At 39.0% G+C, this 21,152-nt stretch overlaps 1 protein-coding gene across 3 annotated transcripts in view; it reads left to right on the forward strand.

The window, feature by feature from the left end:
* EXOC6 (exocyst complex component 6) overlaps positions 1 to 19,945 on the forward strand; it is a 215,349-nt gene extending 195,404 nt beyond the window's left edge. The window contains exons 21-22 of one of the 3 annotated variants that reach the window (XM_007471565.1): positions 17,487 to 17,599; positions 18,670 to 19,941. In XM_007471565.1, the coding sequence (XP_007471627.1) occupies positions 17,487 to 17,599; positions 18,670 to 18,802 (246 nt within the window). In that variant the 3' untranslated portion in view covers positions 18,803 to 19,941. Of the gene's footprint in view, positions 1 to 17,486; positions 17,600 to 18,669 lie in introns of all 3 variants that reach the window. The other 2 variants (XM_007471564.1, XM_007471566.1) reach the window with 2 other exon arrangements.
* The last annotated feature ends 1,207 nt before the right edge of the window (positions 19,946 to 21,152 follow it).

A 21,152-nucleotide genomic window follows, 5' to 3' on the forward strand; every position in this document is an offset into this window, starting at 1 on the left:
TCCTCCCGAAACGGGGCACGAACCCGCGTCTCCTGCATCGGCAGGCGGACTCTCAAGCACTGCGCCACCAGGGAAGCCCTCTCTTTTTTTAATATAAATTTATTTATTTATTTTTGGCTGTGTTGGGTCTTCGTTACTGCGTGTTGGCTTTCTCTAGTTGCAGCGAGCGGGGGCTACCCTTCGTTGAGGTGCGCAGGCTTCTCATCACGGTGGCTTCTCTTGTTGTGGAGCACAGGCTCTAGGCACGCAGGCTTCAGTAGTTGTGGCTCGCAGGCTCAGTAGTTGTGGCTCATGGGCTCTAGAGTGCAGGCTCAGTAGTTGTGGTGCATGGGCTTAGTTGCTCTGGGGCATGTGGGATCTTCCCTGACCAGGGCTCGAACACGTGTCCCCTGCATTGGCAGGCAGGTTCTTAATCACTGTGCCACCAGGGAAGCCAGAAATGTTTCTCTTTTTAATTATAGATTTCTTTGAGTTGTGAGGATAATTTATAAGAAGTTTAAATATTTAAATGCTTTGTCAGAAAGATAGCAATAATGTAGTTTCACATACTAATGAATATTATAACCAGAAACACCATATTCACTGTTATGATTTTTTTGCTACATATAACGAAATTACCTGGATTGCCCATACTATATTTGTTATGTCTAATGTGAAATCTTATAGCAGTGTTCTAAAAAACCTTACCAAGCATTCTTTTTGAAAGCAGATGGGTTATACATACAAATAAAAAGAAATCCTGTGTGAATTAAGCCATCCTAAACAAGTTGTTTAAGCACTTAATTTATAAATTGAGGAAATTAGTTTTTAATCCTACTTCACATATAAATTTGAACAAGACAATCTCTCTGAAACTTGGTTTCTCCTTTTATAAAGTATAGAAAAGCCTCCCACTTCACTGGAATGAGATGTTCAAGTGAAAAGTTATACACAAATATGATTAATGGTCTGAAATAGAGATAAAGAAAAATTAACAGGTGATTTGTGAACTTTGTGTAAAGACTATCAGAATCCACTAGGTACTCTATGTGTGAAAGAGTCCCAGAGTCAGGCTATATTTGTGCAAAGCTTTTCTAGTAGTTTAAATTAGAAGCTTTTACATGTGCGTTAATTTCTCTGCTTTTCCTTTATGGCTGTGTTTTGTCACAGAAAAGACACAGTCCTTAAACTTTTGCATCTCAAAGTGTTCTATGAAATGTAATTTAGTTCAGTTCAACAAACTTTTTTTGAGTATCCTAAAGGAGAAGGAAGACAGATTACCATGCCCTTGAAGGACTCATAATTTGGTTGGAAAGTGAGAAGAGACATAACCCCCGAATTAGGTATATGTACATATTCCAGACTTTAGGAATTTCTCAGGTGTCTATAGAGCCACCCATCCTCAAATTTAGATGGCTCGGGGAACTCAACACTGCCAACATTCAGCTAGCACTTGGAAGGGATGCGTTCCGCTCTTATATGTTTATAAAACCATGTATTAAAATAAATTTAGATTAGTGTACTTTAGGTCAATAGTGACTTCTTAAGAGCCAAGTGGATAATATAGTCATGAGGAAAATTTTTGCTAATATATATTGAAAGAATGAGATTGCTGAAGGGATTATTTGGCTTGAGAATTAATCATTATAGTATTTTTGCCTGAACTTCCTTCTTAGGTATACATTACAGTGCTTAGTACTTAATGTTAAGTGACAGTTTAGTCCTTAAAGTGTGTTACAATTTATAGTTCTTTATCTTTGACTCTTGTGTTTTCTTAAATGTCAGATCATCTTCCAATTACCTTCGGTCTGTGACTCAATGGTTTTCATGGTCATGAAATCCTAATACTTGAGAATTAGAAGGGATTTCAGAAAATCTAACCAGAGCTCCTAGAACCTCTCCCCTTAACCAGGACCCTTGCTGCTGCTCCAGATGTCTTGAGATAGCCCACATTCAAACAGAGGACTCCCTGCCCTTTTGAAAACTTCATGGCAGCTTTCACCATTTCTTCCTGAGTCTTGGTCAGACATTGTCATTTCTGGCACTTCCCAACCATGCATCCCTCCTTCTAGATGATTAAATATTTGATTGCCCAGTAAAGTTAAGTACTTTCTCCCTTCTCTTTCCACTTACTTTCTCCATTCCTTCCCACCTCCTAACCTTTTTCCTTTCTCATTCCCTCATTGTTTTGTTTACTCTGTACGTTTTCACTTCTTCTCGCCCTCTTACACCTTCATTCCAATGTAAATGGCCCTACAGCTTTTACTGTGGGGCAGAATGTTTTCTCTGCCTCCTTGTTGTAGAATTCTGAGAGTACTGCTAAGCCCATAGCTCTCTCTAGTGGTAGCCATGCATTCTTCCACGGGCTGCACTGTGTGAATGAGAGATTGTTGTTCTCCTAGTTCCCCATTTCTATTTATAGAGCCATTGTTCTTCCACTCTTGAGTGAAAGCTCCAACCCCTTTAAGCCTCCTTCATTCCTCTCTATCACTGTCAATCTCTCCCTGTTGGTTTTACAATCAAACAGTTTATCTGTATTCACGCTCATCCTCACTTTCCCTCCTTCAGACTCAGATGATAGGTAGCCATTTTATTCAAGGCTCTCTCATCTTCCTATGTCCTTGATGCCATCTTTTTTTATGGGACTTTGTTTCATTACTCCTCTACCTTTCCTCTGCTTTATCCTTTCCCTAACTACCTTAGCCTAAAAACATGGTCAGATCTTTCCTGAGAGAAGGAAAGAGAGAATAGAGTATTTTCTTCTTTTTTTGTTTTTGGCCGCACTGTGCTGCAGTCAGGATCTTAGTTCCCCAGATCCGTGACCAGCGATCGAACCTGTGCCCCCTGCGTTGGGAGCGTGGAGTCTTAACCACTGGGCTGCCAGGGAAGTTCGAGAGTATCTTCTCTAGTCTCATTCTAGCTATTTCCAATCTCTTTTTTCTCTCCTTTGCACCCAGTTTCCTTAAGAGAATGATTTAGAAGGGATTATGTCCGTATTTCCTCGTTTCTCAGTTCATTCCTCAACCCAACCTGCTTTGCTGCACTGCTAACTAAAACAGTATTCACTTAAGTCACTAGGGAAGGCCAGTAGACGTTTTCAGCCCTTATCTTACTGGTTCTTCCTACTGCGTTTGATAATGTTGATCACATCCTCTCTCAAATTCTCTCTTCTTCAAAGGCTGTCCTCTCTTAATGTTCTTTGTCTGTCTCTTTTGTGGCTTTCTTTTCCTACTGCCTAAATGTTGGTGTCCCTGAGGTTTCTGTTCTTAGGACACTGTTCTCTATCCACTTTACCTGGGTGAACTCATCCATTCTCGTCGGATCTCTGGCACAAATGCTGTATGCCTTAGATACATATCTAGTTGTTTGGTAGACATTTCCAATGGGATGTGTGTCTTGTATCCTGTTTGGCCAAAGCTGTCAACTCATCATCTTCCCTCACTCTCAAATCAGATCTTCTTTCCATGTTCTCTGTTCTGGTTGATGGCACCACTCTGCTGTGTCCCACACCTAGTCATTCATCATGTCCTAGGGATTTTTCCTCCTAAATATTTCTATTTTTTTTGTTGTTGTTGGGGGTAGGAGTTTATTAATTTATTTATTTTTGCTGTGTTGGGTCTTCGTTTCTGTGCGAGGGCTTTCTCTAGTTGTGGCAAGCGGGGGCCACTCTTCATCGCAGTGCTCGGGCCTCTCACTATCACAGCCTCTCTTGTTGCGGAGCATAGGCTCCAGACATGCAAGCTCCGTAGTTGTGGCTCACGGGCCCAGTTGCTCCGCGGCATGTGGGGTTTTCCCAGACCAGGGCTCGAACCTGTGTTCCCTGCATTAGCAGGCAGATTCTCAACCACTGCGCCACCAGGGAAGCCCCCTCCTAAATATTTCTTAAACCCAAGTACTTACTTATCTGTTCTGGTGTATTTCAAGGTTATCACAGCAGTTTCCTAACTAATTTTTGTGCCTTTAGTTTTTTCTCCTCAAATCCATTCTTCACAGAGCTGCTGGAGTTACCTATCTAAATGATGAATATGACTATGTCACCTCCCTCGTTTAAAACCTTTCAATGGCTACCCAAAGTTCCCTAACAAGACATACATGTTTTTTTTATGACCTGGCCCCCATCCCCTTCTCCAGCCTATCTTGTACTACCGTCTTCTTTACTTATATTTCAGTTCAGCAACACTATAAAGTGCATGACACTCCCCATAAACACAGCTGTTTCTTATCTTTGTACCTTTTCTCATGCTGTCTCATCTGCTTGAAAAACCCCGTCTTTCCCCTTGATTAACTCCTTTGTAAGACCCAGTTTGGGTACCAACTAAGGTACTTTCTTGGGTTTACTTCTCACTCCCCCAAGCAAGATTGAAGGCTCTAATAATAATAACCTATACGTAACTCTATCAGTGTAATTCTCATGTTCATAATTACGTTTGTATGATTATCTCTTCCATTACACTTAGGAACTCTTTGAATCCAAACACTGGGTCATCATTTTATCTTTTCATTGCTAGTGTCAAATAGAGTACTTGTCACATGCAGACACAGTCCCTTCATTTTATAGAAGAGGAAGTTGAGATCCAGAGTTTATAACTCCCTTAAATTATTAATTCAAAATGAAAGCTGATGTTTTAAAAAAAAAACTGAGTTGGGAGGGAATTTAATAAGGTATAGACATAAATATTCTGTTGGCGTCAAAAGAAACAGCATTTTTTTTTTCCAATTTTTTGGCCGTGCGCCATGTGGGAATTTAGTTCCCCAACCAGGGATCGAACCCACACCCCTTGCAGTGGAAGCACGGAGTCTTAACCACTGGACCGCCAGGGAAGTCCTGAAACAGCACTTCTTATCCAAGTGAAATATAATCAGATAAACAAGTCATATCTGTAGAGTATTGATCATGTGAGACATTGGAGGAACTTGATTTTTCCCAACCAAATGGTACCGATTTCTAACATCCTGAAGCACCAATCATTGAATATTCTCTTAATTAACCCAGATTCTTCTTAAGAATTAAATTCCTTTTAAAAATATTAATTTATTTTCAACTTCTTTGTAAATACTTAAAGACTGCTTCCAACTTTCTTACCTGTTTGTTATCCCTCTTTCCCCTTCTTTGTCTTCCTAATTATCAACAAATTTTACCCCCTCAGCTATGTTGAGGGCAGTGGACCAGGTGCCCATTTTATGTATTACAATGAAGAGACTCTATGTCTTGATTTTTTTCTGACAGCCTAGTGTAAGATGTTTATGCAGAGTGTCAAAGGAAACAACTATTTTAACAGGATGACACAGCCTATTTTGCTTAGAAATGTCCTAATTTCCTGTTTAGGCTATCCAGAGGTCAGGTAGGGATTTCATTTTGCACTCCCATAGTGTAGATTCACATCATGCAAGCATTGTAGGACTTAGATCACAAGCCATTTAATTCCACTGGCTGCATTTATCTTCCCAAGAAAATAAGTCCTTTTCCTGTTGTTTTTATTTAGTTTCTCTTTTTGTATTTTACTGCTATAACCTGTAGTGAAAGAGGGATGGATGCCAATAGCTATTTACCAACAGCTGCTTCTTAACTAAGGTGCATCTTAAAGTTTGCCTGTTGCCCTTTTGAAGTTCACATCACAGTGTTGTTACTGTTACCCTGTCCCAGAAATTACCTGTAACTAACTAAGCACTCAGGCAAGCATCAGGTCCCAAAGTAAGCCATGGCTCCTTCTACGTATTGGGCTGGCCAAAAAGTTCGTTCGGGTTTTCCGTAACAAACTTTTTGGCCAACCCAATATGCACTTCCTTCATGAATCAGCTTTTGTGTAGTTTGATAACTGCCCCCTTTTCTCATATTTAATTATGCCTGGGGGCTATGGAAAAACCAAATTTATCTGTTAAAACAGACAAAGCAGCAAGTGTTCTGACATGTTTATTGAGCAAATTATTATATCTGACAAAAGGTAATTACATACAATCAGGTCTGGATAATTAGGGGTTAATAAATTAACATAAGAGAAGTAAGTGCCTTTTAGATTTAGAAAAGCAAAAAATACATATCTTTTAAAGTTATTTGAGTAAAAATTATAAAATCTATTATAAGATTTGAAAGAAAAAAATGAGTGAGGATGCAAGCCCTGTTAAATACAAATACTCACCAAGATATTGTAGTATTCTTTGTCTTTAATATAGACCATAAAGATCCTTATTTTCCTTATGTCCATCATGCTAAGTATGGTAGACTAGCTAACTCTGCATTCTTTGGGAATCTAAGGCAAAATGGTAAAGAGTCTGTATTTATATTCTAGGACATAAAACTGAGACCTTATCTCTAGAAAGCTGAACAAATGACATATGTATCTGAAATTCAGTTCCCCACTTCACTAAAAATTTCTTGCAAGGACTAGAACTGGGGTGTCTGCCTTAGTTTCTATGGTAATACCTTAGCAGACAGTGATAATCTCCCTTTTCCTTCTGAGGCAATTGGGATTTAATGATCATGGTATGTTTCATTTGTCTCAAATGGTCTGAGTTCCATGCTAAAGAATAGAATGATAATATGTCTTGGGGCCTGAAGTATTTAGTTTTAGTTTAGCTTTTTTTTTTTTTCAAAAGCCAAAAGTCAGTGTTTATAACTAATGACAAATTATAAATAATATAACTCGCTAAAATTTTAGAGTGAAACATCTGTGACTTATTTTTTTGAAGACTAAATTAATCCAGCTATTAGAGTCTCCAAGTTTTCATTTGCATTATTTTAAAACACAACCATGGGGAGGAGGGGAGAAGAATATCCACTTAGACTCTTAAACATTTTAAAAAATGGTTAGTCCCTCCCTCTTTTTCTTAACAACTGCATTCTAAAGGAGAACTTAAAGAAACCCCAGCCCAGTCTAGCTTCCCTCATTTGAACAACTACTATATCCTGGAGTAAAGACACATTGGCATACAATTTTTCTTCATTGGCTAATCCATATTGTTTTCCTTTGTTGTTTGATTTCTTCCAAAGTCAATTCATATAAGCAGACCTTATTTCTTCAGAGCTTCAATGAAGCAAAGTGACTCATCAGAGAGAACTGAAAGTCTAGTGAACACCTCACATCATGAATTTCAAGGTTTGATTTCTTTAGTATTAGAAGTCTGAGCTTCATTGGTGAAGTCATTCTATAACTACCTGTTATATAAGTGTGGCAGATGATATAATGAATTGGGCAGAAAATTAAATGTAAGACCTGGGAATGTTTATTTAACATGCTTGACGGTGGCATCACTGGTTTACAAAAGGTAATCTCAGGAGCAGAGCTTTGGTTATGAAATATTTTAGTGCATTCTATAACGTAAATTAAATCAGTTCAAGAGACTAGTCCGGCCTTCAGAATAATTATAAGACATTACTAAAAATTCAGAGTTGTCTTGATTGTAAATAGTTGACATGTAAAGTAAATGATAACATAGCCATCTTATTAATATATGTGATGTGGGCTCTGTGTAGACATAAAAGGTAACATTTGCAGTTCATCCCAACATACATACCTTTGTGTCAAAAGGTAACATTTGCATTTCATCTCAACATACATTTACTTGATTCCTACTATATACCAGGTGCTGGGCCAAATGTGAAGATACAGAGAGTAAGCAAAACAAGTCACCAGCTTTGAGGCACTTACAAAGTACATTATTAGGAAGAAGAAAAGGCTTCAACTATTGGCGTATTAGAAAGAGACAGGGCTGAGATAGCCATGAACTGTCCAGACTACAAAAGGAATTATTGATATTTGATTCTTTTGTTATGTTTTGTTTGTTTGTTTTTGTTTTTGTTTTTTTGCGGTACGCGGGCCTCTCACTGCTGTGGCCTCTCCCGTTGCAGAGCACAGGCTCCGGATGCGCAGGCTCAGCGGGCATGGCTCACGGGCCCAGCCGCTCCGCGGCATGTGGGATCTTCCCGGACCGGGGCACGAACCCGCGTCCCCTGCATCGGCAGGCGGACTCTCAACCACTGCGCCACCAGGGAAGCCCATGATATTTGATTCTTTAGTGGGTAGACGGACAGAATAACTGTGATATCAGCATATTGTGAAAAATACTATGATAGAGATTTGTGGAGGGGGCTCTGAGGACACACGAAAGAGGAACAGCTAACGCATAGTGGTCTGGGGAGACTTCCTGAGAGAGGTGAATCCAGATTTAAATTTTATGGAATAAGTAAAGAGTTACCTGGGTGAAGAAGGGAGGGGAAGGGGACTCAGAGAAGAAAATGACAATGTCCTGGGGCATCATCACGGTCTGTAAGAGAACTATGAGTAGTTCCTAGTTTAGGAGCTTAAATTCCAAGGCAGGAGAGGATGCCAAAAAGGCACTTTGCATGTCATGTTAAGGAGCTTGAACTTTATCTTGTAGGAGCTGGGAAGCCACTGAAAGTTTTAAGCAAGTGAATGGTATGATAAGATTTGTATTTTAGCTGCATCTATCTGGCAGCAGTGTGGAGGTTGACGGATCCTGGCGTATTAGAAGGAGAAGCAGAGGGGATAGGCAAGACCAAAGGCCCCATGGGAGAGAGTATGATATCTAATCTAGGACAGTAGTAGTAGTAGTGGTGGTGGAAGGTAGGTAGCAAGTGAATTCAATAAATATTTAGGAAAAAATATTTCGGAAGTTAAATTGACACAATTTGGCAATAAGTAAGATGCAGGAGTTATGAGAGAGAAGAGTCAAAGCAGCCTGAATCCAGGTTTCTGGTTTTGGTAATTAGGTAAGTGATAGCACTCAGTGTGTGACTCGCCTTAGAGTATGAGGCAGCTGAATCAGGTACTCATGACTGAAGAAAAACAAGCCACATATACATGTAAAGTTATCATAAAAACCAAAATCACACTCAGCTATTTGAGGTAAATCTACTTGAGCAAAATACCTGAAATGTTCTCTTCTATTTGGATAGTTACAAGGTTTTTCGTGTTTTAGAAATAGAAGATGAAAAAATTCTTTCTTTGGTGGCTCTGGTTGGGGTCGGGGGGCGCTGAGCCGCATGGCACGCGGGATCTTAGTTCCCCAATCAGCGATAGAGAACCCGTGCCCCCTGCAGTGGGAGCGCGGAGTCTTAACCACTGGAGCGCCAGGGCAGTCCCCCCAAATTATTGATTATAATTTATTAATATATTCTGCATTCATAAATAACTTTTAGAAAACTTTAGTTATACATCTTTTATTATTTGGGTTTAAATACATAATATAAATATTTTAAACCCCAACTGACAAAAGAATTATTTAAAATTCAGCCATATAAGGTGCTAATATTCTTACATTACTAAATGGAGAGTCAAAAGATCCTCTTAAAAGTTTCTGTAACAAATTCTACTCCTAGATATATACCCAAGAGAAATAAAAACACATGTCCACACAAAAACTTGTTCATAGCAGTTGTTATTCATAATAGCCGCCAAATGGGAATAACCCAAATGTCTACTAACTGATCAATGGATAAACAAATGTGGTATATCCATATAATGGAATGTTATTTGGCAGTAAAGAGGAATGAAGTCCTGAGGCCTGCTACAACATGGATGAACCTTGAAAACGTTATGTTAAATGAAAGAAGCCAGACACAAAAAACCACATGTTATATGACTCCAGTTTGGAAAGTGACTGCTAATGGGTATGGGTATTCTTCTGGGGGATAAAAATGTTCTCAAATTGATTGAGATAGTTGCAGAATTCTGTGAATGTACTCAAGACCATTGGTTTGTATACTTTAAAAGGATAAATTGAATGGTATGTGAAATATATCTCAAAACTGTTAAAAAAAATTTTAAGGTGATATAACAAAAAATAGGAGTTTAATTATATTAAATTATAAAAGCAAAAATAGAGAAAAATTGTTATAACTACCAAAACCAGGAAGGTAGTATAAGTAAAGTAAATCCTCATATATGATAACTACAAGATGATAAATAAAAACTAGAAAAATAAGCTTATTTAGAGATATTGAGGTAATCACCAGTATTAAAACAGAAAGAGTTAACATGATTGCTTCTGAGAATGGAAAGGGTAGGGTAATGGACTGTTGGTTTTCATGACATGCCCCATTTGATTATTAACCATGTATTACTTGATAAAATTAATTTTAATAAAGAGGAACTTCCCTAGTGGCTTAGTGGTTAAGAATCCTCCTGCCAATGCAGGGGACACAGGTTTGATCCCTGGTCCGGGAAGATCCCACGTGCTGCGGAGCAACTAAGCCTGTGCACCACAACTACTGAGGCTGCGCTCTAGAGCCCACAAGCCACAACTACTGAAGCCAGCGTGCCTATAGCCTGTGCGTCACAACAAGAGAAGCTACTGCAATGAGAAGCTCATGCACCACAATGAAGAGTAGCCCCCACTCGCTGCAACTAGAAAAAGCCTGCACGCAGTAACAAAGACCCAACGCAGCCAAAAGTAAATAAATAAATAAATAAATACCTCTTTCCTTAAAAAAAATTTTTTTTAATAAAGAATAAATTTCCACATAAAATTGTACACGTATATGTATCTGCATGGTCTTTTAGCCATGGTAGTGACCAAGAAATTCAAGGTAAAGCAAATATAGATGTGTATAAATCTGATGATATAAATTCTTTTTGCCTCTTTTTTCCCCCAAAATTCCAAACCTATCTAGTAGTTATTTAGGACTATTACATGGCTTACCATCAAAAATACTTTAAGAACATTCTACTTCTGCTGTGTGCAGTTCACTTGAATTAAGTGACTTGAAGAGATGAATGCCTTTAAGCCACAATGTGCTCAGAGCTTGCTTCTGATCCTCACATAGGTAGGAGTGGAAAGGCTGGCTGAGAGCGGGTTTGGCAGAATGGGACGTTTAAAGAGGGCAGGCACCGGTTAGGGGTCAGATGTACCAGAGAACCAAAAGGCAGCATGAGGGCAATTAACACCTGAGGGCAAAAAGTAAGGTGGGTGGAAGCACAATACTGCTTCTTTACAGTTTTTGCCCAAGCCCTGTCTAACTGCTACTGAAAATTCTCTTCCATGCTGCATGTGGAATTTTCCAAATATGTTTTCAAATAGCTGGAAAAGGGTTAAGCCAAGTGCTTTAAAAAGTAGATGGAGGAGGGCTTACCTGGTGGCACAGTGGTTGAGAATCCGCCTGCCAAGGCAGGGGACACGGGTTCGAGCCCTGGTTCGGGAAGATCCCATATGCCACAGGGCATCTAAGCCCGTGTGCCACAACTACTGAGCCTGCACTCTAGAGCCCGCGAGCCACAACTACTGAGCCCGCGTGCCACATCTACTGAAGCCCCCACGCCTAGAGCCCGTGCTCTGCAACAAGAGAAGCCACTGCAAGGTGAAGCCCGCGCACCGCAACAAAGAGCGGCCCCTGCTCGCCGCAACTAGAGAAAGCCCAGGCAGAGCAACAAAGACCCAATGCAACCAAAAATAAATAAAATTTAAAAAAAATAAATTAGAAAAAAAAAAGAGTAGTTGGAGAGACTTCCCTGGTGGCGCAGTGGTTAAGAATCCGCCTGCCAATATGGGGGACACAGGTTCGAGCCCTGGTCCAGGAAGATCCCACATGCCGCGGAGCAACTAAACTTGTGTGCCACAACTGCTGAGCCTGCGCTCTGGAGACCATGAGCCACAACTACTGAAGCCCGCACGCCTAGAGCCCATGCTCCATAACTAGAGAAGCCACCGCAGTGAGAAGCCCGTGCACCACAACAGAGACCCCCGCTCACTGCAACTAGAGAAAGCCCACGCACAGCAACAAAGACCCAACAACGCAGCTAAAAATAAATAAATAAATAAATAAATTTATGTAAAAAAAAAGCATATAGAGCTCGTCATTTGATTTCAACATCTATTTAGAAAAAGGACTTGTATTTCCCCCCATTGTGGCCAATTTAATAAGACCCATTTTTCTTGAATCCCCAGTGCCTAATTACTCATATTTCTTCCTTAAAGCTACATTCTGGATAAGGATTTTTGTTGTTGTTTAAATCTCTGAAGCACTTTAGGAACCCTTGCTTTGGCTTTGTTTTTTGGAGGCAAAGGAAAAATGATCTCCTGGTTTACTTTTGGAATCTGCAAAGCAACTTTGAGGTCCCCCAGGTGAATTTAGTGTTTGGAAAGGGGAATTTGGGGGACTAAGGGTGACCCTGAGCCCCCAGGTCACTGTTCACATTTACAAAAGCAAACCTGGTATCCCCAATTGCTTTTCTCTTGAGGTTGGCTTAACTTTATTTATCTTCTGCCTTGGGTCACTGCCCCTGAGGTGCTTCAAAAGCAAAACCCAAAAGACCCAAAACAAAGAAAGCTAAACCAGATTCAAGGAAAAAATGACCTGGCACTCTGGGTTCACTTTTACAAAAGCAAAAAGTCACTTCAAGAGTTTCATAGAATGGTTTAAAGTCAGCCTAGATTCATTGTGTCATTTGTGCAAAGTGATCTCAACAGGTCTGAGACCCCAAGTTTCTTGGGTGTAGATTTGGAGTGTGACTTAGGATGAGAAGCTGTCAGCAAGCTAAATGCCTTGACACAGACTAATTCAGTGATTCTTCAGTGATTCAACTATTTTGAGGATATAAATGGACCACCCATGAAACCATTTCTTTCCTTAAGCTGAATCTTTTTGTTTGCTGGACACACACAGGGGTGGCTGAGGAAGTGAAACATACAACTCACTTTAAAAAGTTGGCATAAATCCCACCTTATCAGATTAGTTATGAAGGGTGTTTTTGAATCCTTGGTGAAAAAAAAAGTTAGTTTGCTAATTTTAGGTAATCTTATAAATCCTCATGAAATAGAACTGAGGCACATTATTTTGCTATTCATTTTTATATGATCCATACTTTGCTTACTTCCCTAAAGGATTTAAGGTGGAATTACTTTACTTGACTATTGGAACAAACCCATCTTTAGAACTTAATACCAATTTTCGTTTTAATATGGCTGACTTTATCCTTTAATAAGTAATTGTAAAATTGCTTTTGGATAATCTAGGGGAGATTTTGTTTTTGTTCATGTTTTGTCTACATCTTTGGATTTCAGGTATATGTGTTAACTAATAAATTCACCTGTTGAGACCATGTCTTACAGTTTATTTCCAAGACTGAGGGAGATTTTGTATGATTAATAACAAATGTATTATTTGTTTACTGCCATCTGAAGAAAGCAAAACTTGAGATAGAGAAGTAAGGTTTTCCATAATTTAGATTTTAATATTAAGGACATAGTACATCCTGTGAAACCTCACCGAATGTGAGAGGCAGTCCCCAAGGCAATGACTGTGTGGAGTGAAGAGGAGTGTCAGTGGTTGTACCTGGTGCCACTCCAGTTTCCGCATCCCTTCCCGTCACACTCTGGCTCCAGAGCGGTCTCGTTCTTTTTAAACAATCCCAGAGACCTGGGATCATGCTTCTTGGTCAAAATAGGCATAGGTAGCAGCCTATAGAAATGGACTCAGTCCGTAAATCTGGCCTGGCATAGTGTTAGGTAGGACCCAGGTATAACGTCCTAGTTTTGTGTTACATCTTTCATGTCAGTATAACTGTACTTTAAAAAGTGAAAAGGATCTTATAATTGTTATGGATGGAGGGACACTGGTAGACCATCCAGAAATATTAGTGCTTCTTTCTCTAAGAAGATCATTTACCTCAATTAACATTAGACCCAGTGCCTTATCATAAGGGTATCTATCCTCTTTAACAAGCCCCAGGGAAAGCCTGGGAAAGGTGGAAGTCAGTTGACTACATTCACTTGCCCTAGTTTGCCTGCTGGCCAACTTTGGCCTTTTTCTAGAGCTGTCTTCATAAACCGAAATTGTCTGTAGGGTGCTCATTTTTTGTACTCATGAAGCCTAAGAAAAAAGCTCCTAAGTAACTTGGAATAGTGGTCTGGCATCATCAGTCAGGGAGTGATATTTCTTGAATATCTACTGAGAGGTTACGCTCTGCTGGACATACTTTATGAGTTTGCCTGCCCAGCTCCGTGAAGTTTGTTTCTATTTACTTATTAATTGTTGTATTATGCATTTGAAAAATCCTTATGATGCCAAAAGCTCCGCTTCTCTGCACTGGTGTCAAATCTCAGAGACAGTTTTGGGTGAAGTAGAAAAAAATAGCTTTATTGCTTTTCCAGGCAAAGGGGGACACAGCGGTCTCCTGCCTCAAAAAACTATGTGTCCCAACCCCAGAGGATTTGATGAAGGGTTTTATAACAGTGGTTCAAGGATGGGGTCTCTGGCAAGATTAAGGTATGTGCAGAGCCTGCCCTCCTTTCATCTCTCCTAATCTCGAGGAGAGTCTCTGCTCCCTTTAATATGGCCTCAGGTAGTTTCTTGGCTGCTCCTCCCTTGATTAGCAACTGTTCACATCCGCCATTTGGAACTCAGAGAAGGTCATGGAGGCTGGAGTCTTGCCTACAAGAATTGGGGGACAAAAAAAGACTCTTGTGCCTGGGAGCCCCACAGGGCCCTGTCACACACGTGGAAATGAGAAATCAGAATATGAAATCAGCATGCTTGCTAGGCCTTATCATTCCTCTCCACCCATATCCATGTATCCTTTGGGGCATAGACACTGAAATGGTGCTCAAGTCTATAGCCACTGGATTCATGGCCTGAAAATACAGAGCAAGCAGTGTTAGCTCCTATGTAAATCAGTTTCTATCTTACTTAATATTAAATTGACAGTAGCTTCCTCATATGTTACTCTAGTTTAAGTTACTAAGATTGTGTGTGAATAGCTTTTTTCTTTATTAATTCTTCATGTTAACGTAAAATATTACTTGTTTCCTTATGAACTCTGCCTCCCCGCTTTCCCCACTTACAGCGTAAACTCTTTGAGGACAGGGACTTTGTCTCATTTAATACTGTATCTCTGGTGCCTAGCACACGTTGTAGGTGGGCAGTCAATATTTGTTGAATGAATAAGTGAATGTTATCTAGATCCTTAGCCCTTTTAGCCACCTTGACAATTCATTCCTTAACCATTAGTGTGCAAATTTATGCAGATTTCCATTGATCTCTACAAGTTAACTATGCACTGTATGTATTTCTATAAAGTATTAGTATAAATTTGAAAGCATGTGGATTAGACTTGTCTACAGATGGGCAGTTAGGTTAAATTTTGTGGTTCCTGTAATTTCTAGCAATAAGAAATTTGCATATGAGTGTCTGACCATATGTGAAAAAAGTAAGCATAATATTTCTCTATCTAGGAAAGTCTGTTTTTGTGCTGTAAAAGAACCATTTCTATACTCACAGCTGGAGTTGGTGTAGGTTTTAAATTCATTAAATGGGCTCCTCCTTTCCCACCGGGGGTGGGGGGGGTGGTAGATCAGCCCTTATTTTAAGGCCTCTTCTTCTTCCAGGTCCCAAAGGTCATGTGGCTCTTGCCTTTGGAAAGAAAGGGAATTTGCAGCCGGTACATTATTAAGTGGTTGCTTTTTGCTGACTGTGCGCATGCCCACACACACTTGAGCTAACACATAGGTATACCTGGAAGAGGACTCCTTCAAAATGAGGGTTTTATTTTGAATGAGGAGAATTCATTATTGAAATTTATTGGAAAAAAATATATATGTATGTATGTAAACCTTATTTCTAACTCTAAATACATGCCCATTGTAGAATATTATGAAAACAAAGAAGATAATAACAGTTACCCATAATCCCACCACACAAATTACAACTCTTCTTAACATTTTCTCAAATTTTTTTCCACTCTCTTTTGATGGGTTTTTATGTAATTTTAGTAGTAATATTTATCATAAACTTCTTCCCAAGCTATTTAAAATTCTGTGTAAGCATCACTTTGAATAACCACATGATACTTGTCTTATAGATAGATATACCTCAGTACTTAACCATTGTCTTAATACTGAGATTTAAGCTGTTTTCAGTGGGTTTTTTTTCTTCTTCAATTTTTGATAACACAAGTAACATTTTTTAGATTAATATATTTGTTCATAAGTTTTTATCTACCTTTATTATTGTCTACTGAAGTTAGATTCCTAGAATTAGGATTACTGAATCAAAGGGAATGGCCATTTTTATAAGGTTCTTAAATACATACTGCAAGTTCACATTCCAGAGAAGTTATACTCATTTACATTTTCACTGCAGAGTGTAGAAAGTAACTTTTCATCCTTGTGAAAGAAGGGGAAAATGTACTTGTTGCTAAGCAAGAGTCAAAAATTACACAGAACTTGAAATATGTTCCCTTTTCTTTTTAAGACTGTGTTCTTTTAACATTGTCTCAGTGTAGTTTCTGTACCAGTGTTTTAACTTTTGGTATGGCTGGTATGGCCTAAAATGTTGCCTGAAAGAAAACAGTGTGGCTTTTAATATTAGTAGTAAATATTTTCATTATAGAATTTTCTGCTTTGTACAAGAAAGTCTCTATTAGTAGCTGTATATTGGATGGGAAGAGTCAAACAAGTCCATTATCTTCCTAAGGAAGAGCTAGTTTCTTGTAACTTTCTTGTAACTTTCTGTAGGTTTTAACCACCCCAGAAATTTTATCGCTCTCAGAGCCAGTGCGTTGGCTCACATATCCTATGAGTAAATACAAATACTTGCTTCATTTGAAAGCAAAACCAATACACCCCTTACTTATAAAGTGAGCTAAAACAAAAAGAAAAAGTAATATAAAAACCGAAGGAAGGTAGTAAGTAAAACATTTATCTTTCTGAAACAATTCAAATGGGGATAGGAAGTTGGTTTTAAATGGCTTAAAGGGGATTAGGGTTTTAAAGTTGGATAAGGAGTTTGGTGCTTTGGTTTAGGCACTGCATTGCTTTTAAAAGATTACTTCCATATTTGACAACAATTCTAACTGGAGATTATAAAGCAAATAGTCAATTTTAAAACACTACGGAAAACAAGAAGGTTTCCTTTTTGTTGTTGTTTGTTTATACAAAATGATTGCCTAGAGTTAACAGGCTGAGTCCTGAAGGCCTCATTTCATAACACTACTGAGGATCTATCACCAGGGAGAATCCAGAAGAGGTTGTTTAATGCACTTCATTGAGATTATCTGAGCTTTTCGGTTTAAATTACTTTGGGAAAAGTCTAGGTGCAAATGACTTCTTTGAAAGGTAAACATACTTAACCTCTTTTTAGAAAACAAGGTTCAGTTTAAGTTCTTTAAAATTCTTCAGTTAGTAGCAGCAACCCTCATTAATTAAATTTGAGTATGAACTGAATAATGTGTAAAGGTTAAATCTCTATACCTCAGTACGTGTTAATATAATTATATAACTTTTTTCATTATTTTACAATTATTTGAAAAGCAATTAAGTATTTTATTAGAAAGGCAAGGAAGGCCTGACAATTTTAGTAATTTGAAAAGTGAAAAGATATTATACACTATGTTGGTTATAAAATATAGTTAATGAAGTTTTAAAAATGAGATTCCTTTCTGTTGCATCTGAGAAGCAGGTCATATTAAAATGGATCAAGAGTAGCATATCCTTTATGTATTAGCTGTGGATAAATAGTCAAAAGTTGCTTTAACATTTTTCCCCATCTTCCTCAGCTCCTTGACCTGTTTATGGTTTGGGATTGGTCTACTTATCTAGCTGATTATGGTCAGCCAGCTTCTAAGTACCTTCGGGTGAATCCAAACACAGCCCTTACTCTTTTGGAGAAGTGAGTATATTCTGCAAACATTTTTGCATATCATTTTAGCATTTTGTGATTCAGTGATAACTGAAGAACTAGAAATTTTTATCAAAAGAGAAATGTCTATATGGAACTTAAAAGTTCAGTTCATTTTAATGATCAAAACATAAGCCTCTTTCTCGCCTTCAGTGTTGTGTACTTTTATATGAGATTTGTTTATGTTGATACAAACAAAACATTTTTCCTATTGTATCCTCAATATCTGACCTAATTGGCTTTAGAAATATGTTTACTGCAGATAAGTGAGAATTGGAACTTTTTTTTTTTAAATACTGTAACACAGGAAAGAAAGTATTTTGTAAAACGTAGTTAGGGATTGGAATGTTTGCCACCAGTGCTGTCTAGATCCTACCATGATGGGCTTGGATTCTTTACAGGTAGAGAGGTGTGCGTTTCAAAAAAATAATATTTTAAAAACTGAAGTAACAGAACACTTACTGGTGCGTCTCGTCCAGTTAAAAGTAAAACAAGTGTAGGTGTTACTTTTCCTTCTTTTATGTGGCAGGTTTTCTTTTCACTCTACCATATTTCATTTTAAGCATCACTATTAAAATTTTCAATTTTTGAATTAAAAGTATATATTATTTCCCCACATTTCAAAATATCTGTGGTGTATTTGATTTGAGAGGACATAAGGAACTGTTTTAAATAAATGTAAGCTTGTTTTACAATGTCATGAAACACCACTGAGGCAAACAAATTACTGCTTTAAATTTTCTAATATTATTTTTCCTTTCACCTTGTCTTGCTCTGAGTGTGATTTGCAGAGTCCATAGAGGGTATGTATTTTAGCATACTTTATGGAATGATATTTGAAAATAGTATCACGTAAGAAAACTTGCTTTAGATTTACATACTAATATTTTGTGTGGTTGCTTTCTCTGTAATTCTCTTAGTAGTACCTATTTTCTTCGAAGTATATTTTTCAAGCATAGGATTAGTGTGAGATAATCCAGAGCATGCCAAGTTACTTTACTTGTGACAGTATAGCTTTTAATTTCCTTTTACTAAGCTTCTTCATTCACGTATATTCCTAGGATGAAGGATACTAGCAAAAAGAACAATATATTTGCTCAATTCAGGAAGAATGATCGAGACAAACAGAAGTTGATAGAGACAGTTGTGAAACAGCTGAGAAGTTTGGTGAATGGTATGTCCCAGCACACATAAACTTCACATTGCTTGCACTCAGTGACACCAAATCCATGGTGTCTCAACATTGATCTCTAACAGGCACTGGTCATGATACAGAAAGTTGTTTGCAGAATTCAAAAATACAGTAGAGAATAGACACTGATGAGAGAGCTTAAACAAGAAAGAATTATAAATATCATTTGTATGGATTTTTAAATAGCTGAATAATATTTTATATATGGAAAACCTGACATTAATTTTTTTTCACTTCTAGGGAAAAAAGGCAAAACTAATATATAAATCAGGTCAAAAATTGTCTATGAAACTGATTGTGTAAATACATTAGAAGAACTTACGCCTCTATGTATTGGTGTTTTTTCTACTTAGACTTGAATGATTTTTCTGTTTTGTTTTTTGTTTGTTTTCCAGTATCTGGTTTTGGAATGAAATTATGTCTGATCTTTCACTGTCATTTTCTGACTTTTAGCTTTAATTTTCACCTCAATATTATTTAAATAGACTAAAATTTCTAATTCTGCTGATTTCGAGGGAGGAAATATAAATCTTTAAAGGTCCCTGAAATCAAACTTAATTTAACCCAATAAGAATTTGAATTATTTGTTCTACTTGGGTGGTTTAATTTAATCTGAATATGAAGAACAGGAATTTGATTTTCTAAAGATGCAAGGTGTTTCTGTTCAGCAGGGTTAATATTTCTAACTATAGTGTTTGTAGCTGGCCCCATTTATTTGGTTTGGTTTGGTTCAAGTTAGAAGGACAGAAACTAAGTGGGGCTAACCACTTCAGGTGCCGCTTGTGCTAGGAGAGATGTGTTCCTACACACAGAAGTTACCACAGGGGTCAGGTTACTTTCTTCAAAGAGCAGACCTCAGTACCGTGTCCTCACTGTGGAAACAAGCCAAACCAAATGAACTCTGGAAAACCTAAAATGAATGTACATTTTACTGTGTAAAGTACTGTGGTCCAGATGGTAATAACAATCTGATCCTTACTTTCTCTTCATTGTATTTATGCTGAATAATCCTTCTGCATTTTCAGGATTTATGCCTGTAAGAAACTTTTATTTGACTCTGTAAAATAAGTGCAAAGAATTATATGTACATTTCTTGATTTTGTGATTAAATATTAAAAAGGTTGAGCAAGTTGTTGGAAATTCAATGATACTGCATCTATTTAGAGCTTCCTGACTTAAAACAACTGCTTTCTTCAGAAGGGCTATTATTCCCTAGTTATTGGAATGGGAGTGTCACCAAAACAAAGAAAATAAGCATTTATTCCCTTGACCGTCTCTTATCCTAAAGTATTTAACGTTTTAAAAAATATTACATGGAAAATATGGTAATTCCAGGCACAATACAATCTGGAAGTTACCAGAGAAGCCGTGAGCTGCTAGTTCTCTTTGAGGACTGGAGAGTAGTGACCCTCCAGTGCCTTACCCAGCTCTCCAGGTCACCAGGGACGTCTCCCGGCTTGGGATGAGGCGTCCCCAGATTCGGAGAGACGCCTCCTTTGTACTGCTTGGAGCAGACCACTGTGGGTCCTCACTGGTGATGGTCTTGAGGACTTCGCTTTACTGTTCGCAGGAAAACAAGCACCCTGCACACACACACACCCCGCACCCCTCGGGTTGTGCTGTAGGGACTGGGACGCCCGAGTCCTGGGGCATTTAGGGTCCCACAAAAAGCCCCAAGAAGCAATCGTGTAGACTGATGGGGTGGGAAGGATACGAAGGGGGAGGGGACAGTGAATTTGGTCCTCGAGCCCCGAAAGGCACCGGGGGATATCTGCTCCTCGTGGGATTAGGGGGTATCCGTGAAGCTTTGAGAAGCAGTGACACTACCATCTTTTGAAGGATTCTGGAAGTGGTAGATCAGAGACCTCGGAGGGGTGGGGATGTCGAGATTCTCAACCCCGGCCATCAGGGCTTGCGATGCCAAGGTAGGCATCGAAGACCGCAGTTTCCCTGAAACAGAAGCAGAGCAAAGGGGAGAACCCCCAGCCCTTTAGGCTTGGAGTGCCGGGAGGGGAAGGGGCACTTGGAAGTTCGAGGGTGGGGATCCCAGAGAGAGCCCGCATTAGCTCCATGCTCTTGGTCAGTCCACCCTCCGAGCTCCTGCTGGGAGCCGGGAGGTTCTTGGCGCGAAACTGCAGGCCCCGCCCGAGGATCTGCGCGGGGCACGGCCCCCGGCTTAGCCATAGCGCCGCAGCGGCTGCCACTCCCCACTCCAACCCCTCGGAGAACGCGCCGCTGCCCACCGCCTCCAATCATTACTCTGCGTGGAGCGTTTTAAATATGCAGAGGCGGGTCACGTCGTGTGAATCGGTATCAATCCGTAGGGAGGGAGCCAATATCTATATAAATGTG

Source organism: Lipotes vexillifer, unplaced genomic scaffold (assembly GCF_000442215.2).
Source record: "Lipotes vexillifer unplaced genomic scaffold, Lipotes_vexillifer_v1.1 scaffold325, whole genome shotgun sequence".
Classification (NCBI taxonomy): Eukaryota; Metazoa; Chordata; class Mammalia; order Artiodactyla; family Lipotidae; genus Lipotes; species Lipotes vexillifer.